Here is a 12939-nt window from a genome sequence, read left to right on the forward strand (position 1 = left end):
GCTCACTGGATTGGTTTACAGTAGAGAACTTTGCCTGTAATCATTTTTCCTTTTGAGGAACATAACAGACAGTTTTTCTGAGACTCCTAGCATGGACTCCTGAGCAGCAGTGGCAAGGTTAAGCTCTCAAAAGCCACAGTGTCAAATTGAAAAATATAGATGTGTTCAGTGCAGTGGCTTGAGATTACTCTGCATTACTTGAATTACACAGTTCAGAAACTAGAAAAAGCCTATCAAGAAAATTCTCATTCTGAAATGTTTGTATAAGGGCAGGATTTACTCTGAGGGAAAGACATCTCCTGAAAGATAGTTTTATGAAAGAGAATAAGATTGAAGTTTACATTTGTTGAAATATATTAACTTCAGAAATCTTTAATAAATCAAGACCTACTTGAATACTGGTTCCTTTTTCCTTTTACTATTTTCTAGTCTTATTTTAACCTTTGTTCATAATTCATGTTTCCTTCTCTTCCTGACTTCCCATCTTCCTTAAATCATTTCATCTAGATATATGTAGACCATCTGTCCTTCCAAAAGGCTATTTCTTCTCTCAACAAGGGGCGGGGGTGGGAACGAGAGGCACAATATGGACAGAAAGCCAGGAAAAACCTTGCAGACAGTTTTTTGGCTCCTCTTCTCTGTCCTCCTTTGCCTACTCTGCAGCCGCCTGGGAAACGACAGAGAGACAACAGCTTGTGTCCATTTGAGAAAGTGGCAGGGCTGCAGAAGAAAAAATCCTAGGCTGTTTAGCTCTGTTAGGCACAGAAAAGCAATGCATATGGTTAGTGATATACTAGAATGCACAGTTTCTGTGCAATAGTATCAGATAGAATGAAATTTCTTAATTGTCATTGATGTGGAACATAAAGAGGCTTTATCACTGTTTGGCTAAGTAAAATACAAGCCATCATTTGAATTGCTTCCGAATATACAATTAGAAGCTTTCTACATTGATCATTTTGTAATAACCTATGGTTTTCCCCAAAGACCCTTTCATGTCCTTGTAAATTACATGCATGTGATGCTTCAGGGATATACCCACAGGACTGCATAGGCTTAAGATACACACTTAAAAAAAAAAAAAAAGGTACACACTTCATCCCTAGAGCCACATGATGTCTAGCTATTGCCTTTGAAAATTTAATCCTAATGAAAGTCTTTGAGAAACTCTCCTTGAAGCTCTCCAGCCTTAGCACAGTAGGTCTTAAGTTAATAAATGTCGAACGAATAAAACATTAGTTCAAATCATTTTTCATTTGCAGTTTTTTGTGTAAAGAAAAACAACTCTCCCTCGCCTCCTCTTGCCATGTTTAAGACCTCAGAAATAAGGTAGTCTTGCCTCAAAAGAGCCTAAAAACCTAAAAGGAGAGCTGCTGCCCAAAATCAAATTACAGAGGAGCTAGTAAACTTTGAGCTGAATTTTATAGTTTTTAAGCCTTTTCAGTTTCGAACCACATCAAAATAATAGCAATAATAATAATAGAAACAGAGAAATCTGAGTTTTCAAAGCACATTAGTAAAAATGCTAACTTGAGTATTGGCATTGTTTCTTGGAGATCTCCACTGGAAATTGTCTTTACCGTTTTTGAAGTGTAACAGTGATGAGATTTTATGCTCGTATAGCGAACAGAGGAATACACATCTTTCATAAGTCTTGAGCGAACTGCTGCTGCTGCCAACATTATGAACAAGAAACATTTCAACCTTAAATCTATCTTGTGGAATAATGCTTAAAACTCATCTAATTCAAATATGTGGGATTTCTCTGCAGCTGTGACATCTCCCAGATAAGGGTAAAATGAGCTCCCTAGATTGTTAAAGCCTAAACTGGAGAGCAGAACCACAGGTCTGTTTCACTTGCCCTAAAGAAGCTGTAGACAAACTATGCATCTCCAGCTCTCGCCCAGGTACCACATTTCACAAAAATCTGATTTAAAACTTGCGGAAAGTATGCCCATTTGCAAAAATTTTACTAGCCCTCCATTTTGTTACAAGATGGTAAATTGAATCACAAATCAAACTTAAATTGAATCCTGAAAACTTTTGGTGTTGTCAGAAATTAATCAGCTCCATAGAAGTGATGGTATGACAAAGATGAAATATTAAGTGGCTGAGTTAAAAAAGAGGCTTTCAGTTATATTGATGGTGTTGATTTCTTTGGAAATGATTTTGCTTCTCACTTTAAATATGACTAAATCCCATGGCTGTATAAGTTTTTCTAAAACAACATAGTTTTTTCCAATAGCATGAATATGTACCACTGCTTAGAAGGACAAAACACTGATATTGAGATATAGTCTTTGGATCCAGACAGAGCTGAGTTTGAATCCCAGCTCTCCCACATGTTGCCTCAGTTTTCTCATCTGCAAAATGAAGCTGATCGTGTTTATTCCATAGGGTTGTTATAGTGATTAAATGAAAGAATATATGGTGAAGTACCTGGCCCAGAGTACATGCTCAGTAAAATATAGTTCTTGTGTCTTGCTCACTTACACAGTCTCACCAGTGAGGAAACAAGGTGTATATCAACTGACCCAGCTAACTGAGGAAATGAGAATTGAAAGAGAATTTCACTCTTGACTACATACTTCCTTATTTTGTGTCTCAAAGTTTTAGCTTTCTACTAGATGAAGACCCTAAGGACAGAAACTGAATCATATTCTTTCCTGTACCCCACTAGATGTAACACAGTGCAGACAACTAGTAGACACTCAAGAAGTGTTTGTTGACCTGACCTTACTTAGCAACATCTTATGTCTATGTATACGTACTCTTATGAGAACAGGATTATGTCCCACCATACAGAAATCTGAGAGTTTCCTGGTAACTGTTACTTTCTAATCAGACCATGGGGAAATATTACCATCTTCAAATCATTTTGCTTTCTAATTAGTTTCTGGGCCCATCTTTAGCCATTTTACTATTTATGCATTTGTAAGTATCATTAACACTGCAGCTGACATGGAGATAATGTTCTGGTTTTCATTTTTAAATTAAAACCTTCATTTTCTGATATTACTTAGATTAGCTAGAAATCCTTTATATTTAACCTTCCATCTGCATATTTAAATATATATTTAATGATTTTTTTTTCCAGTGTCTTTGTGGTAAGTAAGCATGTCTAATTAAAGTGTCCTACCCATACTCTGTACATTTCATTTCAAGCTTTGTTGATGTGCTAGCGTTTGATTACCATTTGGGGGAAAACTTGAAATCCTTAAAGGTCTAAGTGTATAATAATACATATAATTGATCAAATTTATGTTAATTAACTTTTAAGTCTTCTTTGAGATGCACAGATATGGATGGTCCAAAGAGCACTTATTATCAATAATATTATTCTTGAATTTGAATGGAGTTTTAACATTGTTTTTATACCCACAAGGATGCTCTTGATCTGTAACGTGTACGAGATGTTATAGCTGCTCTGTCTTATCCATGAGGAAATTGAGGCCCAGAGTAGTTGGGTGACTTTCCTCAAGACATAAATATTTAGTGGCAGATCTGAAGAACTCAAATCTTCTGTTTTTGATAAGTTTTTTCAAATCTTAGTGAGAATTGTAGTTCAAAAATACAGTCCTGGCCATCAGCTATTTTCTGCCATCCAACACAATTGATCATTCCACATTCCATGTCAAAATACTTCTCATTTCACCTCAGGAACACTCTGTGTTTCCCTTTCAGTTTGAACGCCATGACCCTGTGGATGGGAGAATTACTGAGAGGCAGTTTGGTGGCATGCTGCTGGCCTACAGTGGGGTACAGTCCAAGAAGTTGACCGCCATGCAGAAGCAGCTCAAGAAGCACTTCAAAGAAGGGAAGGTAGGTATCTTTGCATAGAGGAAGGAAAAAAAACGAACCATGGGAACATATGGTGTGATGAACCAAAGAAGGCAGTTGGATATTTAAATCTACTTTAGAGGACTGAGGTAGATTTGGTAATCATCAGCACATTATTAGAGTTAAAACCAGGAGAATGATCGAGATTACCCATGGAGTGTAAAATATAGAAAAGAGCTGTGGGCCAAAGATGAAATCCAGTGGAACACTAACATTTAAGCAGCTCAGAAAGAAAATCTTAAAGAAATGTTTAGGGAAATACCTAGAAAAAGTAGTGAAATCAAAGCCAGGGAAGTAGAGGATTCAAGAACTAAGGGGTCTGTCTGCACTGTCACATGTGACAGAGAGGGCCCAGTAAAATAAGATGATAAACATCCACTGGTTTTGGAAAAATGGTAATATTGGTTGCCTTTGGGAGAACTTTTATTAGAGCGGTTTTATTAGAGCGGTTGGTTGGAGGGCATATTGGAGTGAGAAGTAAGAATGTAAAGAAAGAGAAGAGAGGAAGAAAAGGAGGAAGAGGGGAGAGGAGGCTCTAGAAAGAAGGAAATAGCGTATGTTAAAAACTCTCAGGCAGTACGTTAGTCTGCTTGCGTGGCTGTCACAAAATACCACAGACTAAGTGGCTTAAACAACAGAAATTTAGTTTCTCACAGTTTTGGAGGCTAGATGTCCATGATCAAGGTGCTGGCAAGTTAGATTTCTAACAAGGGCTCTCAGCCTGTGGATGACTGTCTTCTTGGAGCATACTAGCAAGGAGGAGAATGGCCTGAGATGAGGTCAGAGAGGGAGATAGGGGCCAAAACATGCAGGACCTTGTAGGCATGGAATGAGTTTTTATTCACAATGCAGTGGGAAGTTATTAAAGGGTTGTGAGCAATGACATGGTTGTATGTATGTTGAAAGAGAGGACTCTGTCTTCTTTATGAAAAATAGTTTGGAAAGGTGAAAGCATAGAAGAAAAAGACTGATACTAAGATTATTAGAGAATTCAGGAAGAAATGATTAAGCATATTTTGAGTAGCAGTGATATTGGAGACCATGGATTTACAGAGGCACTAGTCAACACTACCCTCTTGATACCTTTCAACACTGGCTGCATCTGGTGCAGGAAGAGGCAGATGGTAGAATTGACTCAGCATCTGGCATTTTGCCAGGAAGTGGGATGGACTAACTAAAGCAGAAATTAGTTAAGAGACCAGATCTCTAAAGATCACACACACACACACACACAGAGCAGTGCCAGCAAACCCTTGTCTTCTCATTTTCAGCCCAATACCCTTTCCACTGGACAATGATTACCATTTGGCCATGACCAGGAAACTGATCTGGCACTAAAAATGTTCCATGAGGGCTTGCCAAGCATGGTATGGTAGACATGGAGCTAGAAGTCTTGAGTATGGGTCCTATCTCAGAGGTTTCCATGGACATTAGACAAATTATTTAACCTTACTGGCCTCATGAATAGAGAAGCTTGTCGGAGGTATGTGTTATAAGAATGCTGTAGCTTTAAAGACTCAATAACTGAAAATAAGAAATAGGATTGCTAATACTTGTCTCAGTTCTCTTAGTCATTAGTCTTTGTGTAGGAACTCTTGCATGAATAGCATTGCCCCAAGTTGGCAGAAAGCAATTCTTATCACCAGACTTTTTTTTTGCTTTGTCTTGGGTGTTGAAAAGCTGAACGGACCTCTGAACCAGGCTGTGGACTGCAGCTGAGGGAAGGCTGGGCTCTGAGATCTGAAAGTGCCAGCTTCTCTGAACTCAGTTCAGTCTGTTCATATAGCAGCAGTTCCCTTGGCTGTGGGGGAAAGACTCATCATTAGCAAAGGACAGTACTTCTACACTACTCAGTACCAGCTCAGGTCTGTTGAAAATTATAGTTTCAAAAAATTGATTGCAAATATTTAGGTGGATTTTTTAGCCCCAGTGCTGCAAGCATAGTGCTTGCATTAGGAAACACTCCTTTCTTTTGACCAGACTTATTTTTAAAGTTCGGTCCAGACATTGACTTGACTTAAACTAACGATCTATCATGATAGGCCAATTCATGTTTTATTATGAATTTATATTTAAAAGCAGTAAATTGGGTGTTGGGGGCATCTGCCTTGAAGGAATAGAGTATTTTAGCATTGGCAGGAGCTAATTTAGGACCTGAAGACCTTTCAAAAGAGCTCTAAAGTGAAAGGGCAAATTTAGTCAGATAATGAAAATCTGGGGTGCTAAATTACTTCTGGCTGAGAATTCCTAGCCTGCTTTAGCAAGGAAATTGAGATTTATTGTCCTCTCATGTTGATTAAATAGTTTGTGAACATAGTAATTAACTAAAATGAGAGTTAATGAAGGGCCTTTCCTCTGAAAGTCACCAACCCATCTCTCTAGGACCATTTCCCATTAAAAGGGAATCACCACCATCTTTTCTAATTGCTTCTTTATTCCACTTTGAATTTATTAACATGAAAATACAAATTTTCACTTGGATCCTGTTAGCATTTTTTGTGTGGGGTTCTGTATAAAATATCAAACTAGACCTAAAAGATTGAAGGTCCTAAATATTTGCATAATACTTAATGACCATACAGGGCTTCATAGCCATTTTTCTTTTTCTGTGTTTCTGACAGACTTGTTGGATCTCATTTTGCTTTTGAGAATACAGAGACAGAGAAAAAAAGAAATTAATGACCTACCAAGAGTTTGGACTAAAATCCAACACTTCCTATTCCATGGCAAAATTGTCCTTTCCATGGCAAAATTTCATTTCTCCTAATCATACTCTTCCTTCTTCCTCTGAAGCAGTGCTTCTCAACCCCAGTCACCCAGTAGGATCACTTGAGGAATTTTTAAGAAATGTGGTTGTTGGGGGACAAACATACGTGTATGAAAATGACAAGAAATCGAGACCATACGAAGGAAAAAAATAAATGGATTGTTGGGTCCCTCTTCAAACCAATTAAATCAGAAGCTTAGTGGGTGGGTCCAGGCATCAGTGTTTCTTAAAAGGCTCCCAGGTGATTCTGATGTGCAGCTAGGCTTGTGAGGCACTGCTCTGGAAGGGCCATGCTCCATCAGTGTCTCTAGCTGTTTTGTACCTGAGTAGTAGCTCAAAGAATTGGAGAAACTGCCATTCCTGGAAAAACTAATCTAGTTAAGCCTTGAGTAACTACCATGTTTCTCATTTAACAGAGTTTTCTTTTTCTCTTTTTGAATGGGGGAACATATTTTATTTTGGCTTTATTTTAAAGGTTAGTCTCTATCTTCTACCAGATTTTCCCCATTCCCCTCAATATTCTTTTGTTCTGTGAATTCTTCAAGGCCAAATCTGACTCAGCTCTAAAATTTTCTTACTTTTAATCCTTCAAATTGTCGTCTTCTCCTCATTAAAAGAAAGAGTTTTCTGAGACTTTATAAATATAATTCACAATGGTGGTTCTTTATGCTTAAGCTTACAGAAGCTGCAAACTTTAATGATTTAGCAAATCCACTTAAGGATGAATTGAAAATTACAGTTCAATTCAATGGCAGATATTGCTATGTGTAAGACACTAAGTCAGGCGCTGTAAGAAAGATAAAAAATCACCTATCCCCAAGAAATATATACTTTGTAATAATTTAATAAGAAAAAATATGTGTCCAAAGAACTACATAATTTCATATTCGATATTTATTGAGCACCCACTATTTGCCAAGCACTCTTCTCAATATTGAGAATACAGTAATGAGCAAAACCAAATCTCTGCCCTCATAGAACTTAACATTCCTAGTGAAGAGAGACATAATAATTATACTACAAGGCAACTCACTCATCTTTGAGCCTCTTGAGAGTAATGTCTTACTCATCTTTGTCGTCCTCAGTATAGTTTCTTATAGGCAAATGTTTTTCAAATGCATTAACGTATTAAATACCTAAATAAATATTCGAGATCTTTTGGGGGCACCAATGAGGAAGATTAGAACCAACTGAAGGGAATGAGTAAGAATTGTTGGGGGAGGTACAATTTGAACTTGCCCTTAAAAACAGAGTGAGATTTTGACAAGCAGAAGTTATAAAGTTATTTGCTTTTGCTATATGTTTCCCTCTTATAACCCTATCCACAGTAGCCTTCTGGGTATATCATTGTTTATTAATACCACTACTAGCTATTAAGCAGGGTTAGTACTTATAAACAGTTATAATAAAACAATGAAATTATTAACTGTTCATGTTATCTATGGATAATGTTCATGTGAACTCTCCTATTCACTTATTCTAGCAGATATTTGAGAGTCAAACCACACTGTGGTCATTATGGAATATCAGTTTCTAGAAACATTGCTAGCAAGTGATTGGACTGATTCCTGGTAGATGGATTTGCTATGATCAATTAAAAGTCAAGGCAAGGGAATCGTCCTTTACAGTGTGTTTGCACTCACCCATGGCCAGTCAGCACTAGATATCTGGCTTACAGCTGACAGCAGAAAAAGCCAAATTTTTCTTACTCCTCTTCTCATCTACAACTGCCTTGTATTTCTTTAACAGCTTTATCGAGGTATAATTTATATACCATAAAATTCACCCATTTTAAGTGTACAACTCAATGATTTTTAGTAAATTTATAGATTTATGCAATCATCACTGTAATCCAGTTTACAACATTTCCATCACTCCAAAAAGATCCCTCATGCCAATTTGCAGTCAATTCCCATTTCCACCCTAGCTGCAGACAACCATAAATCTTCTTTCCATATAGACTGGTCTTTTCTGGATATTTCATATAAATGCATTCATATAATAATGTAGTCTTTTGTGTCTGAATTCTTTTACTTATATTTTTGAGGTTTATCCATGTTGTTACTTATATTAAATAGCGTATTACTTTTATTGTTGAGTAGTAAGTAGTATTCCATTGTATGAATATAGTATATTTTGTTTATCCATTACCAGTTTATGAACATTAGTTTTCGATTTTTGGCTGTTATAAATAATACCACTATAAACATTTGCATACAAGTCCTTATGTGGACCTATGTTTTCATTTCTCTTAAGGAGATTCCTAGGAGAAAAATGGCTGGGTCGTATGGTGAAATTATGTTTAACTTTCTTTTTAAGAAACTGCCAAAATGTTTTCCAAAGCGGCTGTACTGTGTTACATTTCCACAGCAGTGTCCCAGTCTCTCCACATCTTCTCCAAAGTTGTCTTTTTATTACAGTCACACTAATAGGTATGTGGTGGTGTCCTCATTGTGTTTCGATATGCATTTCCCTAGTGACCGATGATTCTGAACATCGTTTCATGTACGTATTAGCCATTTATATATCTTTTTTGGTAAGATGTCTATTCAAATCTTTTTTAAATTGGGTTATTATTATTATCTTGTTGAGTTATAAGAGTTCTTCACATAATTCTGGATACAAATTCTTTATTAGATATATGATTTTTAAATATTTTCTCCCAGTCTATAACTTGTCTTTTTGCTTGGTATTTTGAAACACAAAGGTTTTTAATTTTAATGAAGTCTAATTTATCAGTTTTTTTCTTTTATGGGTTGTGCTTTTGATGTCATATCTAAGAACTCTTTGCTCACCCAAGGTCATAAAGATTTTTGTATGTTTTCTTCTAAACATTTTATCAATTACTTTTAGTTTTGAAAGACAATTCTCTTTGCTTGCTTAACAACTTCCTAATGTTAATTATTTTAGCAACACAAAGAAGTGTTTCTACTGTCCACAAAGTATCTGTAATCTTTTTTTAGTCATCTGAAGCCCAGTTTTATATAAGTTTATCTTTCCAAAGGTAGATAGATTACTGATTTGTTGAACAGCTGGTTACAGAATAAAATAACTCCTTCTTCCACTTCTCTACAGTATGTCAAGAAAATCTTTGATGCCAAGCCTAAAAGAAAGATATTTCCTTTGACTACTATGACTGCAGTTCAAGTCACCTGTCAATAGATTGTGCATATGCTATAGCCTTCTAGTCTGAACAACTCAGCTTGCGAAAAGCATATCCTTTCACTTTCCATCCACGAACCTCATTTTATAGACTTACACTAGCTTTATTCTAAAACCCTCTGGATTGTTTACTAAGGTAAAAATAGGAATTTTGTGACTGGCACTATCTTTTCTTTAAAGAGGCCTATATAAATTTTAAGCTCTATAAAATCAAGACACCAATGCAGTTTTATCTCCCTCACTCTTCCTGGCATAGTACTGAGTGGTTAGTAAGTGCTCAGTGGATATTTTTTATTATGTCTATGTAATAAAAGGCAAAATATTACAGAGAGAAAAAAAAGGCATAGATGATAGAGGTTTTGTTCATCCCTCTTGCGACCAAATCAAAGTTCTGAGAGAATCTTAGAACAAAAAGCAAGGAAAATTGCCTGGGATCTAGATGAACAAGCCCTACAAGTAGGGAGAGAAATAAGAAATCACCCTGCAACGAGAGAAGGTAGGATGAGGCGAGGACACAATGCCGCACGGTCCTGAGCGGCTGAGTGGGACAAAGGCCATAACAGCAGCAGCTGCAGACGCCTTTTAAAGGGGCCGTGTCCACAAGCGAACTTTTGCAGTGATGATGGACCTGCTCACTCTGAGCACCAGCACCAGTTCAGCTGCGCAGAGGGCACCAAGGACTTACAGGAGGACACTGAGTTGTCAGAATGAGGGCCAGGGTCTAGGGTCTCTCCCAGACAGAAGTGCTGGCAGTATCCATTGTTCCTCTCTTGAGCCTTCCCCACTCCCAGTGTGCAGATGCAGCACCGCCATAGCTGAGACATCATCAGACTGGATGACAGAGGTCACTCCACCCAGAGGATTTCCTGAAACAACACCTCCTGCAACTCATGGCCCCACCCAAGCCACATCCAGATGTAACCTCAGAGAGTCAGGTGCTCCTTACTGAGCAGAGCCAAGACTCACACTAGTGGCAGCTGGCCTGTTTCTGGTGTGGCCTCTTGAGGCAACTATAAGCACAGCATCTGTGGATCGCTTGCTGAATGTTAACAGAGGGGCACAGGCTGGGGCTAACCTTGGCCTGCAGCTGAACCCCTCTCAGGACCGTGCCACTGGACACCTACTACACAAAGCTGCACTAATAAGACTGAGAAACTTAGGAGATTTGCTTAGTACATAAAAACAGACACAGAAAGGCAGCCAAAATGGGAAGACAAAGAAGCAGAAACCATGAGAGAGAACAGAACAGAGACCCAGGAATAATGGAGTCAATCTAGCAGACGCAGAGTTCAAAACACTGGTTATAAAGGTGCTCACTGAGCTTAGGGGAAGTATAGATGAATTCAGTGAGAACTTTAACAAAGAGATAAAAAACATAAAAATAGAAATGGAAATCATAAAAGGGAATGAGTCAAAAATGAAGAACACATTTGAAATGAAGAGTATATTAGATGGAAAAAACACAATGGATAAAGAAGAAGATTTAATAATTTAAGGAGCCTATGGGACACTATAAAATGTAAAAAAATTCATGTCATAGGACTATCTGAAGGAAAACAAGACATTGAAGAACTATTTGAAGAAATAATGATGGAAAACTTCCCTCACATGGTGAAAGAAATGGACATACAACCCCAGGAAGCTCAGAGAGTCCCAATAAAGAGGAACCCAAAGAGGCCCACACCAAGACATATTATCATTAAAATGCCAAAGGTTAAAAACAAAGAATCTTAAAAGCATCAAGAGAAAAGCAGTTAGTTACCTACAAGGGAACGCCCATAAGACTGGCAGCTGATTTCTCAAAAGAAACCATGCAGGACAGAAGGGCTTGGCACAAAATATTCAACGTGATGAAGACCCAGGATCTACAACCAAGAATACTTTATCCAACAAAGCTATTATTTAGAGTTGAAAGACAGCTTCCCAGACAAAAATAAGCTGAAGGAATTTATCAACACCAAGCCAGTATTACAGGAAATGTTGGAGGGACTTCTTTAAAAAGAAAAAACATGTATCAAAACAGGAATAAAAATGGTAATAACTACATTCCTATCAATAAGTACCTCAAATGGAAAAGAGTTAAGTGTTCCAACCAAAAGATTGAGTAGCTGAATGGATAAGAAAACAATACCCTTACATATGCTGCCTACAGGAGACTCACTTCAGATTAAAAGACACACACACACAGAAGGGAATGGAGACTAAACAGAAGGGAATGGAGAAAGATATTGCTTTGATGGACCTAGAGGGTATTACGCTGAATGAAATGAGAAGGATAGAGAAAGACAAATATCGCATGATTTCACGTACATGTGGAATCTAAAAAACAAACAACAAAAGCAGTAATAAATTCATAGATACAAAGGATATTTTGAGGGCTACTAGATAAGAGAGGGTTCGGAGAGTGGGAATAAAAGGCAAAGGGATTAAGAGGTACAATAATTCCCCATTTCTTCCTCCCCCCAAGACCTTGGCAACCACCATTCTACTTTCTCTACATATAACTTTAACTGCTCTGGGTACCTCACATACATGGGATCATACAGTACTTGTCCTTTTGTAACTGGCTTATTTCACATTGACACAATGTCTTCAGGGTTCATTGTTGTTACATGGTATGTGTCAAAATTTCCTTTTTAAAGGCTGAGTAATATTTCATTATATGTATATACCACATTTTGTTTAGCCATTCATCCACCGATGGAAACTTGTGTTGTTTCCATCTTTGCATGTCTTGTGATAGAAAGAGAAGACGGTATTAGTGTATCCATCCACAAGCAGGTGATACTGTAGAACTTGTACTTCTGGTCCAGTGGGATTCTCCTCTCTAAGGTTGATTCTAGCCTAGTGTTTACGTTAGATAGCATGCTATAACATTCATATAAGGAACGAGTCCTGCTTCTGGTTGCTCTAAGTCAAGGCCTAGAGAAAGACTTCAAGTTAGGGAAAAATTATTTAATATGGGCCTTCCATTTCACTGCCAAATATTATAGAACAGGGTACATAGTAGATATTCCATAAATGTTTGAATGAATGCTTAAATACAGATGTACCATTGTTCATAATTGTCAAAAACTAGAAGCAGCCCAAATAGAATAGATAAATAAATTGTGGAATATTCATACAATGGAATACTTAGAGCAATAAAAATAAATGAACTGCAGATATAC

General features: G+C 37.3%; 1 protein-coding gene across 5 annotated transcripts in view; it reads left to right on the forward strand.

Annotated features, from left to right (window-relative positions):
- The window catches only part of MICU1 (mitochondrial calcium uptake 1), a 177194-nt gene that overhangs the window by 138123 nt on the left and 26132 nt on the right, over nt 1-12939 (forward strand). For all 5 annotated transcript variants that reach the window (XM_006915530.3, XM_025049349.1, XM_025049351.1 and 2 more), the window contains one exon: nt 3685-3822. In XM_006915530.3, the coding sequence (XP_006915592.1) occupies nt 3685-3822 (138 nt within the window). The remainder of the gene's footprint in view (nt 1-3684; nt 3823-12939) is intronic.

The sequence above is a fragment of the Pteropus alecto genome, unplaced genomic scaffold (genome assembly GCF_000325575.1).
Source record: "Pteropus alecto unplaced genomic scaffold, ASM32557v1 scaffold155, whole genome shotgun sequence".
Lineage (NCBI taxonomy): Eukaryota > Metazoa > Chordata > Mammalia > Chiroptera > Pteropodidae > Pteropus > Pteropus alecto.